Source organism: Dendropsophus ebraccatus, chromosome 2 (assembly GCF_027789765.1).
Source record: "Dendropsophus ebraccatus isolate aDenEbr1 chromosome 2, aDenEbr1.pat, whole genome shotgun sequence".
In the NCBI taxonomy this organism is placed as follows: domain Eukaryota; kingdom Metazoa; phylum Chordata; class Amphibia; order Anura; family Hylidae; genus Dendropsophus; species Dendropsophus ebraccatus.
In genome coordinates this window covers 67,732,576-67,758,298 of record NC_091455.1, presented here as the reverse complement: position 1 = coordinate 67,758,298, position 25,723 = coordinate 67,732,576, and the positions used below count along the sequence as shown (strand labels likewise).

At 48.4% G+C, this 25,723-nt stretch overlaps 1 protein-coding gene across 2 annotated transcripts in view; it reads right to left on the bottom strand.

Annotated features, from left to right (window-relative positions):
• Positions 1 to 25,179, bottom strand: part of ROCK1 (Rho associated coiled-coil containing protein kinase 1) — an 87,167-nt gene extending 61,988 nt beyond the window's left edge. The window contains exon 1 of one of the 2 annotated variants that reach the window (XM_069957716.1): positions 24,631 to 25,179. In XM_069957716.1, coding sequence (XP_069813817.1) covers positions 24,631 to 24,723 — 93 coding nt within the window. In that variant the 5' untranslated portion in view covers positions 24,724 to 25,179. Of the gene's footprint in view, positions 1 to 5,612; positions 5,687 to 24,630 lie in introns of those variants that run through there. The other variant, XM_069957717.1, reaches the window with a different exon arrangement.
• Positions 25,180 to 25,723: the final 544 nt, after the last annotated feature.

Below are 25,723 nucleotides of genomic sequence, written 5' to 3'. Positions count from 1 at the left end.
AACCACCATATCAAGTGGCCCTATAAGTCAATGTAATGACAAGGGAAAAACCGGGAGGGATATCTGGCTAGCCCTGTGTTTCGAGATTCTTACATGAGGCTCCACTGACTCTTCTTTTGCATATTCATGTTTCCAAGGGAGCAATGCACCTAGGATTTCACTGCATTGAGCGCTTTAACCGGCAGTCAGCAGTGTTTTCGTTTGGCTGGTCTCCTCGAGATCAACCATCTATTTCTCATCTGGAAGAAAGTGGCCATGTTTTTCTAAGGGTCCATTTACACAAAAAAGGTTATCTGACAGATTATCTGCCAAAGATTTGAAGCTAAAGCCAGAAACAGACTATAAACAGAGATCCGGTCTTAAAGGCCTGAGATTTCTACTCCTTTCAGATCCATTCCTGGCTTTGGCTTCAAATCTTTGGCAGATTATTTGTCAGATAATCTTTCTGTGTAAATGGACTCTTACGCTGGACAACCCCTTTAAATGACAAAATCGCTCTTTTTTTTCTTTCACCAGAAAGTGCCCAGTTTTAGGGGATTTTGGAAATGCCCAAACAATAGGGGCTGTGGGTAGACCAGAGCTGTCTGAATACCCATACTACACATGGTATACAACTACTGCCATCCATAAGAACCAACATCTTGGTACCTTGGCTGTGTACGTAAAGGGAATCAGTGTTCACTTTTATGCTGCCCAAACCACAGGTCTTCAGGCTGATCCCTGGTAGCTTCTTCCCACCCCACCAGCCCTGACTGACAACTCTCTAGAAGAGCTTTAACTATTAAGGCTGGTGGGGTAGGCAAATGCCACTGGGGACCACCATGATGATTCAGCAGCATAAGAGTGGTGACAAGTTCCCTTTAAAAGTAATGTTTTCAAGGCTGAATAAAGGCAACCAATTGATCCTGAATCTTCCAAAAATATACAGAAGTTACACAGCCGCTAACACGAGTCTTTATATCTTATATGTTTAAAGCAAGGGAGTTGACAAAACCTGCCCTGTGCATAGGCTGAAACAGCCACAGTGTGAACGGGGGCCTTACCTCTCTAAACCAATAAATGTCTGGGTGTCTCTAGAAACATGGTTTTGTGTCCTATAAATATTTTACCAAGTGTTGGTTAATTCCACATATTTTATCAATTTAGGACTTTGTAGTTTTAGTAGCATTCCACTTAATCCCTATAACCGGTTGATTCATTTATAACTGTGAATACTGGGAAGCTTTCCAAAGCAATATATACAATTCTTCACATTCCATATTGTGAGGTTTTCAGGTCTAAAAAGAAAAAGCATAAGCCAGCAAGTAGCTCTTATTCAGTTAAAGGGATTCTGTACCAATTCTGCCGATACTGGCGACTGTGGTTGTACTAGCCATACTTTTAATAAAGCTACTGAACAGATCTTCTCAAGCCTTCTAATCTCTATACATTATGCTGTATCTCAGTTATTCCTCCTGTAAAATGTCTAAAATAAATTTACAAATCACGCTAACAGTATCAACGCTGTTACCAGGATAGGCTACAATACCTCCATCAGCTGCTCAGCTGTATGGGGCAAGAAGCAGTTGGTTCAACTTGAGCTGCAGTAACCAGCTATGGCCACTATACAGAGAATGGAGCCACCTGCATAGAACCAGCCCCACTGAACAGCCAATGGGGCTGGTGTTCAAAGAAAGCGGAGTATAAATTAGAGAAAAATAGGACTAGACTGTCAGTGGTCATCGATGAACAAAGCTTTGCAAAATGGTTTATGTTCCGTGAGCAGGTCTGTCTTATCAGTCATGGGAAGTACCTCCTGCTGGTCACAAGCTTCAAAAGGAGAACTACACCTTAGTACCTCCATTATATTTTTATATACATGACTGACTAGGACAACACCTTACACTCGGCTCTGCCAACAGTTTCCTTCTCATTCTTCCAAAGCTTTGCCATCAACCATGAGAAAAATATACACTGAAGACCTAGAGTTCTACCAGGACTTTTCTGGTGACGACTATAATAATGTGACCAGCTGAAGAAGCCAATAGGAAGCACATAAAGAAGTTATTCACAAGGATCTACATAGCATGCAGCCCCTGAGCCGCCATTACATACAGGGAATACTATGGTCACCAGGGATTTTTCTTCCTGACAAGCAACACTTTAGGATGTTAAAAATATCTACATTTAAAAAAAAAAAAAAAAAAAAACACACCACAACCTTTCACTCCCTGATCCTGCAGAGCTAGTGTTCACATCTGGCATGGAGAACCATTGGCCTCCAGCTGTTGCAAAACTATAATTCCCATCATACCTGGACAGCTAAAGCTTTGGTTTCTGCTGTTCAGGTATGATGGGGATTGTATTTTTGGAACAGCTGAAGGCCAATGGTTCCCCATCCCTGCCTTACACAGTCGGGAATTGTGGATAAGGACTTGCTAGTTACAAGTGGTCCCTCCAGTTCCTAAAGCAGCTCACTAGGTAAGACCATGACTATTGAGAGACTTTGGCAACACAGGACACACGGCCAATGATAGTTGTGTCAGCTAAAGAAAGTGAACAGGGCCACGTTGTGACTGACAAGTGCATATGACTGTGACCCAATGGACTATAGAAATCCATGCAAGGAAAATGGCTGAAACCCAACCAGAGTCACTTTTACTGCCGTGATGCTACAGAGTGACAATTTAACATTATGAGGTTCTGTCTCAAGGAATGCTCCATGTTGCATATTTTTGAATATGTGGTAACGTCTTGTGGAGTTGTACTGTCTCTAACACTGCTACTTATGTTATGTTTGTACAATTGTACTTTTACAGGATTTTTTTTTTCTTGTATTGATTCTTCTTTTAAAAAAATGTAAGAATAAAAAAAAAAAAAAAAAAAAAACACAAAAAGGTTGACACACCTTTCTTTCAATGAACCACACTGTGCTATACTCAATGACTGCCCTACTGGGAATAAATATCTGCCCCTTAGGACTCCTCACTTATCTGTTTTGCTGTACCTTCTACATAAGGAGCCACACTGGCAAACAGCCAATGCTCTGTTGTATCCAGCTCACCTAGGACCACTGTATCACATAATAAAATGTCTGCAGTACGGGAAACCAATCCACCATTTGTTCCATGATATAGACTGGGCAGTACAGACATGTGATTACCGTAACACACTTTCCATGGCTTCTGAAGCACAACCTATTGCTGACTGCAGACTTCAAAGAGTTCCATAGGTGTAATTGGTCCGATTATAGTAAATCGAGCAGATCCTCAAATTGTAGGATCTTCTCCATGAACGGACTTGCAGCAATTGTGCTGATTCAGCTACAGGAAAGTCCTGTCATATTATATGACAGGCAGACATGTGAGAGGATATACGCCTCTGAGTGCTCTGCAGCCTAGGGCAGGACATTTCTACAATACCTACAAAGGTGAGAGACCGGACTACCCAGAAGTCTCCAACATGTAAATCCCTGGTTCAGTCGGACCAAAAATGCTGACGTAACTATAACAGACACACAAAGCAACATGTTACTTTTATAGTATTTTCAAACCTAGAAGCTGGAATCTGATTGGTTGTTACAGCCAGGGACAATTCTTTTTGGGCAAATGTATTTTACAGTATAAAGCGATTGTAAATAGAAGGTCAAAGAAGTTGCAGCACAATTAAACTTTACATATTAGAACAGCTGCAGTGTAAAGTATAGAGGCCCTTTAAAGCAGTATTTTAGACATTTTAAAGAGTCACTGTCGTATTTTTTTTTTTTTTTTTTGCAGAAATCAATAGTCCAGGCGATTTTAAGAAACTTTGTAATTGGGTTTATTAGCCAAATCTGCATGTAAAAAACCTTTTCCCAGGTCCCCCCCTCCTTCCTCTTTTTCATCCACTCTGAAAAATCTGAAAATTGTGACTTGTTGCAGGAGTCGTACCCTGTCTGTTCTAGGGAGAGGGGAGGGGGGAGGAGGAAGGAGGGAGTTAGCCGGCAGCAGAAAGCAGATAACAGAGGATTACAGGCACGGAGCTGGGTGACAGCTGTAATCCGAGCTCAGACAGGTCACTGGTGACTGTCACAGGAGATATCCCGTGAGGGATTTGTAGATTAACTCTTTGTTGTCCTGTTTTGGTCTTTTCTTTAGCTCTCTCCATAGGAGAACAATGAAGACAGGGGGGAGAGCTTCAAACTGCTTTTTCATGATAAAAATGCATTTTTCGGATAATAAACCCAATTACAAAGTTTCTTAAAAATCGCCTGGACTATTGATTTCTGCAAAAAAAAAAAAATTCACGACAGTGACACTTTAAAGGGAGAGTCCACCATAGGGAAAAAGTGAGGCAGAGTGATCTTTAAAAAAATAAAATAAAAAAATAAATAAATCAAGAAATCCCAGGCATATATAAACTCAATGAGAGAAAACTAGCTGACAGATTTTTTTAAATTTCATATTACATAAGCTTCCTGCACATATGGACGTGAAATGTCACGATTTGAAGCGCAGTCGTGGCACAGATACATTCTCTGACACTTGGTGGTAACCTCTGAACACTGCAACCTGCACACAAGCTGTAAAGTTCATAACTTCTCATCTACCAACCACACATCCTGTGATTTCATATCCTGTTATGAAATCAAAATATTTCTCCATATGTCATCCATACATTTAAAAGGATGTTTCATCAAAAAAGGTATGAAAATGCACCAACATTACAACACAGGAACGCCCAGGTATTTGTCCCTCCCACAAGGTCCCCCCCCCCCCCCCCCCCCCCCCCCCCCCCCCCCCCCCCCCCCCCCGTCAGAGTGGCAAACCCACTTAACCATTTAACTGCTGCTGCTGCTAAAGGTTCCAGTTGTTGGAACCCGCCCCCCCCCCCCCCAATACCCAGTGACCACCTCTTAGGCTGCCTTTACAGTTGCCCCACTCCCAGCATCACACCAGAGATGCTGCCTGTGAGCGAGGAGGATGACTCTGTTACAGGCATTCTACGTCAGTGTTCTGTTAGGAGCACGGAACGTGTGAATGCAGCCTTATTGATGGGGAAGCTTGCCAGCATCTCCACACTTAATTTTCAACAGTTCAAATGTAGCACTACATGGCCTAATCTTGTCTAATACTTAGATGAGACAGTCTGAAGATGCATCACAGTGACTCACATCGTATGACTAGTATCTTGCTAGAAGTTAGACATTTTTACACCACCTATTGGCTGGTTTACCTTACATCAATCATCAATATTCAGGGTCACAATCTTAGAGCCCATTGTTGCTTTTAAAGCCACACCCCTTATCGAAGCGGAAGGAAAGCAAGCATTCAAGCTAGGCAGAGTGGGTTATTCTTTTAGTGCTCACATACCACATCACAGTGGATTTCATGCTACGAATTCCACTGCGATGCTATGTCCTGTCATTTCCTATGAGTCTACATTTCCAGAGCGGACTTTTATTCCGCTGAGAGAATGTAGGCCCTGCCTACTTAACTTACTGCTGCCAGGCTCAGCCAATCAGTGTGCTGTCTTGCTGCAGCCATCGATTGGCTAGGTAGGATGACATGGGGTCAAAAAGCAGCCAGGAGCACAGGCAGGTAATGTATTCGTCTGCTGACACTGCAACAGACGAATACAGTTTTTACATTTACCATCCCTCCTGAGTCTGTCTCGGTTTGAATTTCCCGCTGTTTGCAGGTCTCTGAAGCTCCAGTTGGTGTCTTCATTTTTTCTTCACTTCCTGGCTTGGGCTTTCCCATGATGCATTGTGTCTCCTGTGAGGTCTAACTGACTCAAACTGTTTGGCTGAACAAACTGTAAACATCTATCAGTGCTTAGCAACCCGAGTCATCTGCCAAAAGGAGGCTCGCCTAACAGGGCTCAGACCCACCCTCTCTTGATAATGTCATTGTCACAATATGGCTACCACAGAGCAGCCTGGGGTCAACAGTCATCACATAAGAATGAGCTTACTTCCCTTCCTGGTGGGGGATTGAGGGGGGAAAAGAAGATAGGGAAGGGGGGCAGATAGGTGATTGAAGCATATAACAAAGTTATAACTTTGTAGTATGTTTCAATTACTGGGAAAAAGATTTTTGCTGGAGCACCTCTTTAAGTAGGTCGTGGCTAACAGCACAGAGTATTACAGCAGATTTTGCAGTGAATCTTGCAGCGTGAAATCTGCTGCGATGCAGAACGTGTGAAACTGGCCTTAAAGGGAAGCTAACGGCAGGTTTGAAGACCCTAACCTGTCATGTTCCCATAGGGCCGGGGACACTACTGAAAAGGTAGTATAATTACATTGGCCCACAGTGCAGTTTCCCTGAATTCTATTTTTTCCTCGAATTCTTAATGATGCCAATTACGAGGTTTTATGTCTGTGTGTGTGTGGGGGGGGGGGGGGGGGACTACAGCCCTCAGTGCACCAGCTGACCTGCTCGCCCCTCCTTACGAATATTCATACCACCTGCATAGGTATGGAAAGAGTGGGTGGATTGCGGCACCAAGGGCCACAGAACCGCCCACAGTTCCAAGAGAAGTTACCGTACACATTTCCCCCCCATTTTTAAGCACAGTCTAGGCACAAGTACTTTGAAGCTGAAGAGGCAGAAAGCTTCCACACAAACCAAGAAGACACAACCCTACAGCACACAATGACCCGGTATTAGCAGATGACTTCCATGCTCACTTCTCACTACTGCGGTGTCTGCTTGCAGGACACAATGTAAGAAAATCCATCCAGATGTAACTCATGCAATTCCCATTATGTTATTAATAAACCCATACAAGTCTCCAGAGATGGCTTACTGTTCTTGGCAAGCGGACCCTATAAGCCAGCCATTTAACTCCTTAAGACACTTCAGTCATGGGAAGAGAGTATCTAGCACCCAGCCCGTTCTGCCCCTGATAAAACAGTCCATGTAATAGTGAAGTATTCCTGTCACCGATAAGCCTCCTGGAGTCAAGGAAAGAAAAGTGCCAATGTATTTTGGGAGGAGATAAGCCATTACATCAGAAGCACGGCCCTGCCAAGATAGATAGAGTCACTCTGCTGCCGCTGAAAGGGCACGGGGGGAGCCGGGCACCGACGCTAGGGCACCACAGGAGAGCTAAAGGGTTAATGCAGTGACAATATGGGACGACAGCCATGCAGCTCAGGACGGGAATGAGAAGCAGCTATTTTCAGCATGGCATGTGGGAGACACTTCATGTTGTCATGGTTACAGGCCGTGTACGAAGCCAAAGATCTGCCTTGTGCAGCTGTATACCGAGCGCTAGGTGTTCTAGTTCTGCAAAAAGGGTGAAGGCCCGGTCAGAGACCAAGGGTGCAGATCATGCAGAATGGCCTCTCCAACGAGAATATACTGTGTGTAGGACTGGGAAGACAATGGGAGAGGGAATGCTGCCCAGTATCCTACTGTCATGACTGCCCTAGGCCCATAAAAGACCCAGAAAGTCACAGCATGACTACCATTTCTTAGACACTCCACAGGAACGATTATATATATTCCAGAGAAATTCCAGATATAATACCAACACATGTGGCAGCGCTGTACAGACGGTCATCAGTTACATCATTCCCTGCCTCTGAGGCTCTCAGCCCAAGCAATAATCCATCAATGTGATTTTATAGAGTGCAGGAAGCCTGAGAACTGGGAGCCATCTGGGCGGTCGCTGGCAGCTTGTTCCCACCCTGCTGGCCCTGACTGAGAGGTCTCTCTATATATACACAAATATAGATGTCCCATTCCCTGTCAGTAATAGCTATGACTGCTCTGAATGGCTGAGACAGAGCCTTGACAGATCCCCGATGACTCTTTAATGGGGTCTGTCAGGATTTTGATTTACTAGAAATGAGCGAACCCAAGAGTGCGGCATTCGACTACCGGGGGGCTGACCAAGGTGGATGCCATTTGTAAGGTTATGGCTGCATTCAACTTCTGCAGCCACCGGTAGCCAAAGGTCTCATACTAGAGTTAGGATGGACCAGAGCATGCTCAAGATTCACTTCTCTATTGTTCATGTGTAACAGACCAAAGATGTCACACACAGCATTGTTTTGCCCGTAATTTTACGGCAGAGACACAGACAGTGTGGGCAAAAGTGCATTCACACGTGGCAGATTTGCTGCATACATTTCCCATACCTGAAGGTGTCCTGCAGAAACTAATGTGCTTACCTGTGACATTACCCCATACAAAGAGATTTTACATTTCTGCAACAGATCTGCTGCCTGTGAACTCCCCATAATAGACTGACTGGCTGAAAAAGCAGCAGGTTATAGGGCAGGAGAAGCTGCGCAGATTGATATGCTGTTATATATGTGCTAAAAGACTCAGCAGAACTGGCAATTTATTCACCTAAACCTCTATTCTCAGCTTAGGAGTCCACTGGGCGGTCCTTATAAGTGACTGACATCTTTGTATGCAACTTTATACAAATACAGACAACAATCAACGTAAAACAGCAGGAAAATTAGCTATATGCAGGATTGCTGCTTGTAGGTCACCTGAGGAAGAGATTGCTTAAATGCATTGCCTGCATAACGTATTTAGTATAAGCAGTATAGAAGTCCTTTTATTGTACTATCTAGAGATGAGCGAACCTCGAGCATGCGGGTAAGGGGGCACATAAGGAGCGATATTTAGATCATCTGGGTGGCCCCTAGGGGACACATGGTGCTAATCGTTTTGAGTAACAGGACTGTAGTAGATGAGGGGATATCCTCACCCAGGACCCCTTGCTCATTGTCTCTCTGGTTTGTCTTGCTCTATGGAGTGGGGCACTTCTTGTTTTACATGTATAATCAGCTACTCATGTTCTATAACATGCCACCAAGGTCTGCACTTTCAACATGATGGGTTTCCTTTAAATGGATAGAAAGGATATGCAAAATAGCTCTCACACCTCTTAAGCAAAGAGATGTCCCTTCAAGTCAAGTCTTGCTCAGTCAAAGAGCCTTAAAACATTGACTGGGGATTTTATGCCAAGCCAAACTCTCTCTAAAAGGAAAGATTTCCCATCTGCAGATAGCTATTTCGGGGTTTTTGCCCCTCATCAGTGCAGAGCAGGGTGTTGGCTGGCTAATGAGAGGTCTATCGACGTGGGTCAAAAGGTGTGAGAGCTATTTTGCACATCCTTTCTTCCCAGAAATCTCAGTGGAGCAGCAATGGTCTGTAAGTCTCCACACGTCTTTATGACGAGCTCTCTTTAAAGGGGTTATCCAGCGCTGCAAAAACATGGCCACTTTCCCCCTACTGTTGTCTCCAGCTTGGGTGGGGTTTTGAAACTCAGTTTCATTGAAGTAAATGGAGCTTTAAATGAAATACAAACATTGTGCTGCATCCATTCCAATAGTCACTGGTCCATTCCGAGCAGAGATTCTCTTTCTTTTTAATCTACACTGGTGAAGGATTTGAAAGGCTGTCATATATGTGATGAGGATTTCTGCGATGGTAGGGTGTTAGATGAATTAGCACAACAGCAGAAGCCATCTGTTTGGGACAGCAAATTGTTCCTCATTAAAAAAGTGTCACTGTCGTGTTTTGTTTTTTTTTCAGAAATCTTCAGTCCAGGCAATTTTAAGAAACTTTGTAATTGGGTTTATTAGATAAATATGCCATTATCTGCATTCACAAAGACTTTCCCCAGGTCCCCCCCCTCTCTCTCATCCACTGCTCACTATCAGGAAATCTCAACTCTTTTACATCAGTCGAGTCCTGTCTAACCTATCGAGAGGGGAGGAGGGAGATTAGTCACCAGCAGAGAACAAAGGATTACAGTGGCAGCTGTGTGAAAGCTGGTATTCAGAGGTCAGTGCTGACTGTCAGAGGAGGTAGCCCAGTGATGTAGCTGTAAATTAAAGGAGAAGTCCGGCCAAAATTAATTTTTGATATGTTGTTACTTATGAAAAGTTATACAAATTTCTAATGTACATTAATTATGGGAAATGCACATATACTGCTATTTCCCTTAATTTAGTAGATCAGGAAGTGTTAGAAATATCTCTGAAGAAGTGACGTCACGACCCAGGGTGTAATTCCTATGGAGTGTCCAGCAGGGGGCGCTCTCTATATAGAAGTCTATGGGACTTTATTGTTTCTATGGGTTTCTATGTAATGTAATGTAATGTAGTGTAGTGTACAGTGCTTTATTGAATGAATACATCTATGGAATACTTTGGGGAGCAAGTGTCCTTGCTCCCCAAAGTATTGCATAAATGTATTCATTCAATACATTCAATACACAGTAAGCCCGCCGATCCGCCGCATTTCCGCCGATCCGCCACACGTTGATCCGCCGCATTCCCGCCGATCCGGACCATATACATTGAACTACAGCTCCCATCATCTGCTTCTAGTATGAACAGGTGATGGGAGCTGTAGCTGGGTAATGGATATGACATGCCGCCGGGCGCAGGGGGGAGCCGCTCAGTACACAGGAGCGCTCCCCCCTCCTCCTCCTCCTTCCGGGATAACTTCCGCCTATACCAATGCTGACTCCCTGCCTTGCCGCCGCTCTCCGCTCACATATACCGGCTCCCAGCATCAGCGCGGACACCAGGATGCATCGGGAGCCGGTATGTATGGGGGGGGAGAGCGGAGAGCGGCGGCCAGGCAGGGACTCAGCATTGGTATAGGCGGAAGTTATCCCGGAAGGAGGAGGAGGAGGGGGGAGCGCTCCTGTGTACTGAGCGGCTCCCCCCTGCGCCCGGCGGCATGTCATATCCATTACCCAGCTACAGCTCCCATCACCTGTTCATACTTGAAGCAGATGATGGGAGCTGTAGTTCAATGTATATGGTCCGGATCGGCGGGAATGCGGCGGATCAGCGTGTGGCGGATCGGCGGAAATGCGGCGGATCGGCGGGCTTACTGTGTATTGAATGAATACATTTATGCAATACTTTGGGGAGCAAGGACACTTGCTCCCCAAAGTATTCCATAGATGTATTCATTCAATAAAGCACTGTACACTACATTACATTACATTACATAGAAACCCATAGAAACAATAAAGTCCCATAGACTTCTATATAGAGAGCGCCCCCTGCTGGACACTCCATAGGAATTACACCCTGGGTCGTGACGTCACTTCTTCAGAGATATTTCTAACACTTCCTGATCTACTAAATTAAGGGAAATAGCTCTATATGTGCATTTCCCATAATTAATGTACATTAGAAATTTGTATAACTTTTCATAAGTAACAACATATCAAAAATTAATTTTGGCCGGACTTCTCCTTTAACTCTTTGTTGTCCTGTTCTGGTGCCTCATCTCCCTCCACCCCTCCCCTCTCCATAAGAGAACCATGTTTTTTCATGATAAAAATGCATTTTTCGGCTAATAAACCCAATTACAAAGTTTCATAGCACAGAGCCTATGCCCCGGGTAGTGGGCGATGGGTCTGAAGGAGTATGGCTAGAAAATGTCTCAACTCCTAGACCAAGGCTGATACTCATCATTCCCAGAAAGGGGGCCACAATCCATGGACCTCTAGTATGTCCTGGGAACACCAGAGTCTTGCACTGCGACACGGCTCTCGCTTTTCTAAGGTCAGCATGAAAGTACATCTGATTTCAATATTCTGTAGTAAAACACAATCTGGAGAAGCGCTAGTGGGAAGTTCTCGAACACAAGTTATCAAAAACCATGTGAGATTTAATAGTTGACCCACAACAGCAAATACACGATCGGGTTCGGATGGACTTGAGCATGCTCGAGGTTCGCTCATCTTGATTTATTATTATAAAGAAAAAGAAATCATCATAGTACTAAGGGGACTTCTTACGTCTATTACCAGCCTAATTACTGAGGGGACACCTTATGTCTATGACCAGCCTAATGGTGCGTTTACACGGAACGATTATTGTTCAAATTTTTGCAATAACGTCGCATTTGAGTAATAATCGGCTTGTGTAAACACATCGAACAATCAAGCGAGAAATCGTTCACTGTGATCTTTCAACATGTTTTCAAATAGTCACTAGTTGTTCGCTAAAAATTCGAAGATCGCTTTGTGTAAACAGTCTTTCAAGGATTCACTCTACGTGTGAGATGGGTTTAAAGGGGTACTCCAGCAAGGGGGGGGCACTTTTGTGCTGGGACCGGGAAGGAGGTGGCCGAGGTAAAAAAAGACGTCCACTCACCTCCCCGGTTCCTGCAGCGGGTCCCGCATCGCGGCGCTCCGGTCCCCGGCCACTTCCGGGTGTCTGGCGCGGGCCCGAGACGTGACGTCTCAGGTCCGCTCAGTGAAGTAGGCGGGATCCGTTTCAAGTCCGCTCAGATCCAGCCTCCTTCACCGAGTGGCTGGGCGTATAGTCTCAGGCCCGTGTCAGACACCCGGAAGCGGCCGGGCACCGGAGCGCCGCGATGCGGGACCCGCCGCTGGAACCGGGGAGGTGAGTGGACGTCTTTTGCCTCGACCACCTCCTTCCCGGTGCCAGCACAAAAGTGCCCCCCCCCCCGCTGGAGTACCCCTTTAAGCAATCTTAAAAACGACTAATAACGATTTTACTAACGATTTATTCTTCTAAACGCTGATAGTTATAAAAACCAAGTTGTTGCTTCAAAATTGTTAAACGATCGATTGGGAGAATTATCGCTTCGTATAAACTGACCATTAGTACTGAGAGATCTCCTTCCGTCTGACCAGCTTTATAAAGCTCAGCGCCGTACACTTGGCAATCTCTGCTACCTGCACAATCATAGACACCCACTTTTATCACTTTAATTATAGCCCTGAACATTATTCCCACAAATAGCCGCCCTCTCCTTCCACTTGTGAGACTGGCAGCTGAATGGTCACTGCTTATCTCAGCTGTACAGAGCACACAGAAACTTTCCACAGAGAATGTTTCCAGGTCTCGCTTATCAAACAAGGATTGTAAACTGCCCCAGAATTTTTTTTCTTCTTTTTTTTCAAAAGCTAATAGCAGAAAAAAAAAAAGGTACAGGCACCATAACTCTGATATGGGGTCATCTATGGAAGCAAAAAAAAGCACTGATCAGCGAGATTAGCATTCATTTGCAGTGCCTTCACATGGCACAACTGAGCAGCCAGGTCGCACAAACGACCCTTGTATCATTTATGCATCCATTTAAATACACAGCTATTGCCCGTACATCTACTGTTTACAGAGGGAGACGTGCAGCCGAATAAGAGTGGTTTTTAGGCCTAATCCATAAAAAAAAAAAAGAAAAAAAAAAATTAGTGCATGCAATGGATTTAAGTGGCTGCACAAATTATACAGCGATTTAATCATGTTTTTGAGTATAGTAAAATTTATCAGGAGCAGCTGGGCAAGCAAGCACCAACGAGATCTGCTGCGATGACTAGTGATTGAGACAGCATGAAAGTGATGACTGGTTCCTATTAAAGAGGTTTTCCAACACCAAGCACAATATCCATTAACAGTTTAAATGTAAATGATATGACATAGCTAATAGCCTCATATACATCTTTACGGCTTAGCCTGCTCCGCAGCTGGCGTGTCTAAGTGACTGTTACAGGAAGGGAACAATTCCTTGGCCAGCAGCACCAAGACATCAAAAAAAAACTTGGGAAAGGTGTGTAAACTACTAACTGCATCAATAGGAGATGTAAGAAAGAATTAATTCCCGACACCACCATCTGTGGCTGCAAGCAGATCAGAAGGAGTCATTGGTTTCTAGAACCCACACCTATAAAACATTTAGGGCATATCCTGCAAATAAATCATGTCCAGATGGGATTACAATACTCCCAGAAAACACGACTCCATCTTGACACCCAAAAGTAGTAGGTATAAGAAAGAGGTGGCGGCAACACAACTGAACGTTATACAGGTATGTTCTTTTTACAACATAGCTACAGGTGAGACAAAATATCCGACACGCGGGAGACTCTTACAGGAAACCTACATGCCAATGAAACACAGCATCCTTTATGGTCCTGTCAATGAATCCTGACTGTTTAGGGCGACACCATAATAAAAATTAATAAACACTCTAGCATATCCCATTCATCACGTCAGCCACACAGCTATATATGATGTCAGGTCAGTGCTGGCTTGCTCCTTGTGCCATGACATGCAGACATTGAGCAGGGAGGAGCAGAGGGCACGGGGAGCTGCCCAGACCATTTTAAGATTGCGGCGGTCTAAGGCAAACATTCCTATTACACAGAGTGACACCAGCAGACTGTCGCTATCAGTGTGGTTTTTATTCAACAAACTTTCATTTTTTTATTTCAGCATGAGCTATTACACAAAATGATTACCGGCTAGTGATGCACGATGCAGCAAAATATCGATACTACTATCGATATTTCGGGCAGAAAAACAGTTCGGAAACAGGATTTCCTGGTTGTCTGTGCGCCCCCTGCCCCCCCCTCCTCCGCCCGCGCACTAACGGCTCCCGACGGCGCCAAATTCAAGTAGCCGGGACATAGCGATAGCTTGTGTCGACTATTTGTGCATGTGTGACAGCGGCATTTAACCCCTCCCAAGCCGCTCCATATGAAGCAGGAGTTTGCTGCATATGGAGCGGCCCCCACTGCTAATGACTGCGGCACGCAATCCCACGGGCGGCAGTCATTTAACCATTTCCAGTGTCCCCACCCCGGGACCCGGCGGTGCAGCTTGGTCCCCTGCACCTGCCAGGACCCACCGATACAGCGGGGTTCCCTGCACCCTCCAGTTCTCCCACCACCACAGGACCTGCCGCTGCAGTGGCGTCCCTCCACAATCCTGTCGTCCACCCCCCCTTCCCCCAGGGCCCGCCGGCACAGTGGAACAACTCCCAGCATACCTTCTTGTAGGGAGTTGTTGTGCACAAGAAGGCATGCTGGGAGTTGTGTCAGGAGGCTGCTGCACTACAACTCCCAGCAGCATACCTCTTTGCGCACAAGGAGGTATGCTGGGAGTTGTAGAGCACAAGAAGGTATGCTGCTGGGAGTTGTGTCAGGAGGCTGCTGCTGAAAAACTGCAACTCCCAGCATACTTCCTTGCGCACTACAACTCCCCACAAGAAGGTATGCTGGGGGTTGCAGTTGTGCATTAGCAGTCTCCTTGTGCACTACAACTTCCAGCATACCTCCGTGTCCATTACAACTCCCAGCATAAATTCTTGTGGGGATTTGCAGTACACAAGGAGGTATGCTGGGGGTTTTAGTGCATAAGAAGGTATGCTGGGAGTTGTTGTGTCAGGAGGCTGCTATTGCACAACTGCAACCCGCAGCATACCTTCTTGTGGGGAGTTGTAGTGCACAAAGAGGTATGATGGGAGTTGCAGCTGTGCAGCAGCAGCCTCCTGACACAACATCCTAGCATACCTCCTTGTGCACTACAACTTCCCACACGAAGGTATGCTGGGAGTTGTAGTGCATAGGGAGGTATGCTGCGAGGTAGAGGGGACATTTAAAAAAAAAAAAAAAAAAAAAAAAAAAGTGTTTAAAAAAACATAATAAAGGTTCTAATAATCCCCCCTTTTCCCTTTCTTTTCAAAATAAGTAAAAAAAAAAACGAAACATACATTTGGCATCCATTGCATGCATAATTGTCAGAACTATAAAATGTAACAAAGTGATCAAAAAGTCATATAAATAAAAGATGTTGTACATGGGGTCATCATATCCGCAGTCTGGGCGGGGGGGTAAATTATGTTTGTATTTTTCTGTGTTTTTCTTTCAAACTTTATTTAGTATTGAATTAGTATCGAGTATCGAAATAAGAAAGCTGGTATCGGTATCGAACTTAAAATTCTGGTATCGTGACATCCCTATTACAGGCTAGAGCAGTCGGTAACCAACCAAGTACAGCCAATAACCATTTTGTGTAATAGGGCCCTTACAGTGTGGGTGACACCGCAATCAGTTTCACTGACAGACACAGAAGGAATACTTACCTCTGTCCTGTCGGGTCAGCGATCTATGAAAAGTCTATGAAAAGAGTGCTTATAATACTGCTCAATGCTGATACAGACTTTAGCTTTACTTGTGAGAAACCCTGTGGCAGCCAATAAGAAGGTCACATAGCAATACACAGGCCATAGATTTATCACTGCAGATAGGAGTCTAGGAAAACTGGGTGATAACCTCTGTGGCAGTCTATGGCAAGGGAAAGAAAGCCTTAGGTGACTGCAATGTCCCCTTCATGTCTCTGCACTGGCACAGCTGTATCAGTCAGTGTAAGCTCCCTGCATACAGGAGCCTAGATCTCAGCTAGTTTACAGCTTCTAAGTAAGACGTTTCACATTTTCAGTGGGGCTTGGCTTCAAAAGAATCCAGTTTTAGCTGAAATCTTTCAAACCAACTATGAAACTTCCCAAATATTTTCTAGTTACTTAGCAATGTCTCACACGCCCCACAGGCTGAAGTGGAGCCGCCATTTGTTTCTATAATAACTTGCCTGGGAATGTGACTCTCCCAACAAGGTCTCATTCTGGTGCAGTAAGTGATAGTAGGGCCCGAGCACAAGAACAAGTTTTTTCAGATTGCTGTGGGTGGTGGAAATCAAACTTGAAGATTTTCCCTTTCACACTAATCTACTTCCTTTTTTCTTGGGACAGATGCTTCATTGTTACAGTTCTTCAAGAATATTTTATTCTGCATATTAATGATCCTTAAAGACAATAAACAAAGCATTATAAAAGCAATATTCTGAGGCAGGGTTATACGTGGGATTGCAGATTAGCATATCACAACCAGCCAAGGAGACCTTCCCAGAAGCCAGTGCAACCTGACATGGACCCACAGCTCCCAATATGTCATGGCTGGCATAAATGATTCTCAGAATGTACTATACATTAACTGCCTGGAGGCAGAACAGGAGGGGGGGCAGCACAGGTATATGGAGCCATGCTGACTGCATCCCACAGCTGCTGGAGGGTGCATGAGGCAGTTAACACTATGATAAAGATGGTCCTACTGATGCTAAGTTGGGAATAAATTTGGGGAACCGGTATAGTACTTTGTAGTCTATCATGGCCACCTGCTCCTGTTCTTCCTACAATGGTTGCAAGTATTTGCTCTGATCCTTTGACACATTAACATCCATCCATTTGATGAAGCAGAAACCAGACTGAGCAGAGAAGGAAATCCTTTGACAAGGATCGGTGGTGGTGAGGTCCAATTGCGATACTTCCATGAAAATTTCTGCCGATGCAACTTTGTTGGCAGAAGAGCAGCGACCAGCCATTTGCTTTAAAGCCACCCTCATGCAGCTTTGTAGCCTCCTATATTAAATGGCATATGGTGCTCTGTGGTTTCCATGTTACTTATTTGCCATAATGCTATTTGTCCACTCCTGATACCCTTCAGATTGCACAGTCCAGAAATACTGCCTGCCTCTATATGTCCCATCATTTGTAGGCGGTATTGAGAAGTGGAAGCATTTAGAGCCTTTCAGCTACAAAGTGATGACCCTGTAACTATACAGGGGATCACCAAGCACCAAGGCAAAAAACATGCTGCAATCTGAATGGTCATTATGGATAACTGCTTAATCCTGATACATATAGCCTATTGTCCGTTACAGAGGACATGCCATGGTTTTTATTTCTTCCAAACATAAGGGATATTTGCATCCCATAAAGTGATGAGATACTGTTAGGACTTGCAATCACTGTATGACTGGTGATACAGTGCGGTGGGCCAGGCACAGTCTTTACCAGCACTGATGAAGTGAATGGACAGGGATCTAGGGTTATTACTGATACCTCTGGCTAACATCTCTATGAACAGCTGGCCCTTTCTAGTCTGTGCTTCATTTTATAAAAATCCTACAAAAACTTTGTAAGATATAGAATACAATAAGGTTCCTCATCTCCCTATTACTCTGTGCGTGTGAGCATGACTTATCACGTATATCCTGCGGATCCGTACTGACTGGGTATAACCAGAGAGGTAGGGTGGGACACACACAATGAACAATATAACACTAACAAGATTCTCCCATTCAGGGCCCTGACAATGGAACAGTAGTTGTCTATGAATATTTTAGATCAGTTGCATCATGTAACTGGTTTTTCACATTGCAGCCCCTCAGGGCACAGTTCCCTAGAGCCCCTGTATACAAGTCATCTGGAAGCAGCGGATAGGCGGCAGAGATGACGGCCACTAAGCCACCAGGTGCATCGCTCAAATTACCCAAAATAAATCGCCATTCCTGTCAGATCGGTTGTTGTTTCCTCAAGAATCTCTCTAAATTGCCCAATAAACAAAAGTAACCTGTCTAGGATTTTGCTGGTGCTCTGCTGCTCTGATCTCCATAGCCTGAAGTGCTGCAGCGACATCCTGTATACAGAGCCTGAAGTGCTGCAGCGACATCCTGTATACAGAGCCTGAAGTGCTGCAGCGACATCCTGTATACAGAGCCTGTGCTGCTGCAGCGACATCCTGTATACAGAGCCTGTGCTGCTGCTGCAGCGACATCCTGTATACAGAGCCTGTGCTGCTGCTGCAGCGACATCCTGTATACAGAGCCTGTGCTGCTGCTGCAGCGACATCCTGTATACAGAGCCTGTGCTGCTGCTGCAGCGACATCCTGTATACAGAGCCTGTGCTGCTGCTGCAGCGACATCCTGTATACAGAGCCTGTGCTGCTGCTGCAGCGACATCCTGTATACAGAGCCTGTGCTGCTGCTGCAGCGACATCCTGTATACAGAGCCTGTGCTGCTGCTGCAGCGACATCCTGTATACAGAGCCTGTGCTGCTGCTGCAGCGACATCCTGTATACAGAGCCTGTGCTGCTGCTGCAGCGACATCCTGTATACAGAGCCTGTGCTGCTGCTGCAGCGACATCCTGTATACAGAGCCTGTGCTGCTGCTGCAGCGACATCCTGTATACAGAGCCTGTGCTGCTGCTGCAGCGACATCCTGTATACAGAGCCTGTGCTGCTGCTGCAGCGACATCCTGTATACAGAGCCTGTGCTGCTGCTGCAGCGACATCCTGTATACAGAGCCTGTGCTGCTGCTGCAGCGACATCCTGTATACAGAGCCTGTGCTGCTGCTGCAGCGACATCCTGTATACAGAGCCTGTGCTGCTGCTGCAGCGACATCCTGTATACAGAGCCTGTGCTGCTGCTGCAGCGACATCCTGTATACAGAGCCTGTGCTGCTGCTGCAGCGACATCCTGTATACAGAGCCTGTGCTGCTGCTGCAGCGACATCCTGTATACAGAGCCTGTGCTGCTGCTGCAGCGACATCCTGTATACAGAGCCTGTGCTGCTGCTGCAGCGACATCCTGTATACAGAGCCTGTGCTGCTGCTGCAGCGACATCCTGTATACAGAGCCTGTGCTGCTGCTGCAGCGACATCCTGTATACAGAGCCTGTGCTGCTGCTGCAGCGACATCCTGTATACAGCGCCTGTGCTGCTGCTGCAGCGACATCCTGTATACAGAGCCTGAAGTGCTGCAGCGACATCCTGTATACAGAGCCTGAAGTGCTGCAGCGACATCCTGTATACAGAGCCTGAAGTGCTGCAGCGACATCCTGTATACAGAGCCTGTGCTGCTGCTGCAGCGACATCCTGTATACAGAGCCTGTGCTGCTGCTGCAGCGACATCCTGTATACAGAGCCTGTGCTGCTGCTGCAGCGACATCCTGTATACAGAGCCTGTGCTGCTGCTGCAGCGACATCCTGTATACAGAGCCTGTGCTGCTGCTGCAGCGACATCCTGTATACAGAGCCTGTGCTGCTGCTGCAGCGACATCCTGTATACAGAGCCTGTGCTGCTGCTGCAGCAACATCCTGTATACTGAGCCTGTGCTGCTGCTGCAGCAACATCCTGTATACCGAGCCTGTGCTGCTGCTGCGACATCCTGTATACTAAGCGTGTGCTGCTGCTGCTGCGACATCCTGTATACAGCGCCTGTGCTGCTGCTGCGACATCCTGTATACTGAGCGTGTGCTGCTGCTGCTGCGACATCCTGTATACAGCGCCTGTGCTGCTGCTGCGACATCCTGTATACTGAGCGTGTGCTACTGCAGCCTCTTCCTTATACAGCAAATAACCTCAGCCACTGGGACAATGTACAGGAACTTCATCACAGCACATCTGGTGAGAGGCACTGGGGTCCTAGAGAGTCACAGTAGAGTAAGGTGGGGGAGCCGGCCATCATAACCACTTCAGCCCTCTTTTCTGCTCATTGAGCAGACCTGGACCGGCTGACCAATCCCACCATAAATGGCTGACTTATACTATGGAAGTAGGAAGGAATAGTTGTGACTACAACCTTCATGTACCTCACATGTGATAATAAGCCATGTCTATGTCATCCCCATCATACAGGTGCCCAGCACTTATCTCCACACCTGCCAGAGTAGGGATCTCCCTTGGATATTTAGGTTTAGTACATGATGCAACCACTGAACCCCCTTCCCCCCAATACTCCCTAGAGCAGGAATGGGGAACTTTTGGCCCTTTATCTGTTACAAAACTACAATTCCCATCATGCCTGGACAGACGAAACTACGCTGATGGGAATTGTAGCTTTGCAACAGCTGGAGGGCCAAAGGTTGCTCATCCTTGCCCTAAAAGATCAGGGCTGTAGTCGGAGACCCTTCATGCATGGGGACACACCTGGATGTTCTTATCACCTATGAGGTGCAAACAGCATGGACGAATAGATCAGCAGACAGGGCTCTGACATCTCATCCATAGAAGCAGCACACCAAACTCTGATGGCACTGTGGGTGATCACACAATCCTGCCCCCTGTGCCTGGTATCAGGTGTGACGCCTATAGCCAGTAGCATGTGGACAGGTGGGTTTAGGTTTCATTTTTTACCATAGATGCTAGGGCTGGGCGATATAAACGATATGCCAAAATATCGTCATCAATTCGGTTGACGATATGGATTTTTGGCATATCGTCATATCGCGATATACCACGGAGCGGTAGTGAATAAGCTTCTCACTTACCGCTCCGTGGTACCGCGCTGCAGGGCCTTCCGTTCACGCATTGTCAGCGCGCTAGCGCGCTGATGCGTGTGACGTCAGGTCTCCCAGTGCATGCTGGGAAGAAGACGCGGCCCGTCTCGCCTCACGGACTCCATCAGCCAGCCCTGCAGGAAAGGTAAGTAGCAGAGGGGTCGGGGGCGGGCGGCAGATGGCTTGGCATGGGGCCGATGATGGCCCTGGCTGGGGGGACATGATGGCTGGCACATGAAATGCCTGGAAAACAGTGAGGGGTGAGATGGCTGGCACCGGGGGGGGCGGGGGTTGGGGGTGCTGATGACTGGCGACGGGGGGCTGATGACTGGCGACGGGGGGCTGATGACTGGCACAAGGGGGGCTGATGACTGGCACAAGGGGGGCTGATGACTGGCACAAGGGGGGCTGATGACTGGCACAAGGGGGGCTGATGACTGGCACAAGGGGGGCTGATGACTGGCACAAGGGGGGCTGATGACTGGCACAAGGGGGGCTGATGACTGGCACAAGGGGGGCTGATGACTGGCACAAGGGGGGCTGATGACTGGCACAAGGGGGGGCTGATGGCACAGGGTGGGCTGATGACTGGCAAGGGGGGGTGATAACTGGCACAAAGGGCGCTGTAGGCATAGGGGAGGGCTGATGACTGGCAAGGGGGGGTGATAACTGGCACAAGGGAGGGGGGGCTGATGACTGGCACAGGGGAGGGCTGATGACTGGCAAGGGGGGAGTGATAACTGGCACAAAGGGGGCTGAAGGCATAGGGGAGGGCTGATGACTGGCAAGGGGGGGTGATAACTGGCACAAGGGAGGGGGGGCTGATGACTGGCACAAGGGAGGGGGGCTGATGACTGGCACAGGGGAGGGCTGATGACTGGCACAGGATGGGCTGATGGCACAGGGGAAGGCTGATGACTGGCAAGGGGGGTGATAACTGGCACAAAGGGGCCAGCATAGGAGAGGGCTGATGACTGGCAAGGGGGGCTGATAACTGGCACAAAGGGGGCTGAAGCCTTTGTGCCAGTTATCAGCCCCCCTTGCCAGTCATCAGCCCTCCCCTCTCTTGTGCCAGTTATCACCCCCCCTTGCCAGTCATCAGCCCTCCCCTATATATTTATAATTATATATCATGATATATCGTTATATCGTGCATGCATCAAATTATATCGTGATATAAATTTTAGGCCATATCGCCCAGCCCTAATAGATGCTACACATTTCTGAGACTGATCACGGCCATTTTCACCCCTTTTATTGGATTAAAGTCACTGGAATGAACATGTGTCAGACATCAATATGTCACATAACTAAAATCAGGAAAATAAGTGTGAACCCCTGCGAGCAGACACAGCCTGGTGCTATGACTGGCAATACAACAGCGGGCTTGGGTACAACCTGCAAACTGGAAGTGTACGCAAGACTGACTTCAAAGACACACCATTTCCTGTGTAAGCATTGTAGTAGAGCGCTCTGCCTCCTCTCTGCCATAGACGGGTGCACACCACAAGGTGAGAGGCACAGCTCTTCCTGTTCAGCATCTGTCAGCTCGCACCGTGCCCAGCGGACATGCAGGCCTTCTCTGGGGAGACACAAATAACTCAGCAGCTGACATGCTGCAACCTGCAGGCGCTGCGGGAAAGATGGCTATGACATAAGCACACCTTCTATAGAAGCTGGGGAATACATCCTAGTCTGCAGCACAGTATACAGACAAGGCGGCTTGGTTCTATTCACTGACATGCAGCTGACACATCTCCCCCCACTCATCGGGGCTGCACAACATACTTTCCACCTGGAGACATGTCAGGATTACTATATCCAGGCAGCAGAACCTGCCCAGACAATGCCAGCTACCATAATAATTATCCCCTGCCCGCACACACGTCCCTCTCTCTATACACGGACGATTTCATCATCAGCATTTAAAGGGGAAATATGAGAAACTCTCTACCTGTCTGGTAGACTGCAGAGAGTCTCTTGTGGATACCAGTGCACACAGTGTATTAGAGTTATCTACTTTCATCAACTTCTTAAAGCGGATATTCAGCCTCAGGCTAGGGCTACATGGTAGCAGCAAATTGCATCAACATCAAATGCTATCTGTCCGTGACTGGTGGTCACATGATTTACAGCAGCGATTTAGGCCGGGCCTATGTGACGGCTTCCATCATGCAACAGAAACACAGAAATATACAGCATGACGTCTCATCTAATGGACTGTACTGGTGGGCTCATCGCAAGCGAGATCACAACGCCGCCCTGGGACATCGCAACAAGCTGCACAATGCAAGCGAGATCACAACGCCCCCCTGGGACATCGCAACAAGCTGCACAATGCAAGCGAGATCCCAACGCCGCCCTGGGACATCGCAACAAGCTGCACAATGCAAGCGAGATCACAACGCCGCCCTGGGACATCGCAACTAGCTGCACAATGTAAGCAAGATCACAACGCCGCCCTGGGACATCGCAACAAGCTGCACAATGCAAGCGAGATCACAACGCCACCCTGGGACATCGCAACTAGCTGCACAATGCAAGCGAGATCACAACGCCGCCCTGGGACATCGCAACAAGCTGCACAATGCAAGCGAGATCACAACGCCACCCTGGGACATCGCAACTAGCTGCACAATGCAAGCGAGATCACATGACCAAAGCAGCGGGGTAGCCCCAGAACTGGGACTCTCACCAAAGCAGAGCTGCTCAGGAGTATATAGCCCCCTCAGGGGCACCCTGCCTTCTACAGAGCACAGGACGACTAGTGCAATGTTCCCTTACCTGCACCTATTGCAGAACTACAACTCCCAGCATGCCCTGACAGCCAGAGGTTGCACTAGGGGTTACTTCAGCTGTATTGCATGCTGGGAGATGTAGTTTTGCAACAGCTGGAGGAGCGCAGGCTGCAGAGGGTCTCCTAAGCACTACTGAAGATCTCCCCTCTAAGTAGCCATGACTCCAGTAATGGGAATGCTGTGCATGTACGGCAGGTCTGAGAATGGGAATGCTGTGCATGTACGGCAGGTCTGAGGATGTGAGGGCTCGCCAGCGCCCCCCTCCGGCTGCAGGAGCTCGCCAGCGCCCCCCTCCGGCTGCAGGAGCTCGCCAGCGCCCCCCTCCGGCTGCAGGAGCTCGCCAGCGCCCCCCTCCGGCTGCAGGAGCTCGCCAGCGCCCCCCTCCGGCTGCAGGAGCTCGCCAGCGCCCCCCTCCGGCTGCAGGAGCTCGCCAGCGCCCCCCTCCGGCTGCAGGAGCTCGCCAGCGCCCCCCTCCGGCTGCAGGAGCTCGCCAGCGCCCCCCTCCGGCTGCAGGAGCTCGCCAGCGCCCCCCTCCGGCTGCAGGAGCTCGCCAGCGCCCCCCTCCGGCTGCAGGAGCTCGCCAGCGCCCCCCTCCGGCTGCAGGAGCTCGCCAGCGCCCCCCTCCGGCTGCAGGAGCTCGCCAGCGCCCCCCTCCGGCTGCAGGAGCTCGCCAGCGCCCCCCTCCGGCTGCAGGAGCTCGCCAGCGCCCCCCTCCGGCTGCAGGAGCTCGCCAGCGCCCCCCTCCGGCTGCAGGAGCCCGCCAGCGCCCCCCTCCGGCTGCAGGAGCCCGCCAGCGCCCCCCTCCGGCTGCAGGAGCCCGCCAGCGCCCCCCACCGGCTGCAGGAGCTCGCCAGCGCCCCCCTCCGGCTGCCTGCAGACACTGAGGAGCCGGGCCCGTGCAGGACATGTCACCGGCCGCTGTCACCTCCTATCGCGACATGTCGCACTCACCAGCAGACAGTCCGTGTTCACCTCCGACTTGGGGTCCCGTAAGAGGACGTCGATCTTGGCGAAGCGGGACTCGAAGCTCTCCCCGGTAGACATGGCTGCGGCTGTGCGGGCGGCGGGTGCAGTGCTCGGGTCCCGGGCCTCACAGGAAGCCGCGTGTGTCAGCTCGGTGCTCCGTCACCCCCACCTCAGCGCCGGGCTCTGCAGCGGAACGCTCCCCGGCATCCTCCCCACGGGCCCCCGCCGGACACATACACACAGGCCCGGGGCTCGGATCCGCGGGGCCCCGGTGACAGCTACTAGAAGAGGCGGCCGGCTCCCGGTGCGTCCCCCGTGCTGCTGCTGCCTCACTACCCGGCCCGCACGGTCATCACTCCGCTCGGCGCTGTCCTTCCTTCCTCCGCCCGGGGGCACACACGGCACGCAGGGCTGGTCTCCCTCTTGCGGTTCAGGGATGATGATGATGATGATGCCGCAAGCTCCTCCTGACTCACAGGCGCTCCACAAACATGTCCGCCTTCCTGTTCAAACACAGACGGCTGGAGAAGGGAGGGGGAGTCCGCGCATGCGCAGCGGGGAGGGAGGCCGGGCGGCGCACACTGAGGGAGAGGCGGGGGAGTATGTGCGCCTCACACTGCGCCTCCTTATTTACCAACAACCCGGCTGTCACCTGCTGACGGGCTCCACGCCACAGCCCTGGGGCGGGGCTACAGCTCGTGGGCGTGGTCTCTTATCAGATGTACCGCGTTCACACTGAGGTGGTGATGCGGTTTCTAATGGGATAAGGTCCCGTAAAATATAAGAAGAAGGATTTGTGGTTCTACTCCTGGATTTGGCTAAGAAGAAGTTGTCCAAAAACCGCCTAAATCTAAGCTGTTGCCCGTAGCAACCAATCACTGCTTAGTGTAAGATATGAAAGCAGATCTGTGACTGGTTGCTATGGGCGATATATAAGAATGTAAAGATGGCATCCAAGTGCAAATCCAACTCATGGCTACTTTATTCACCCAGCAATGCAACACCTCAGTTGCTACACCAGCCTTTCTCAAGTGGTTGCTATGGGCAACATACAGTTTTCAATTATATAGCACCAGCC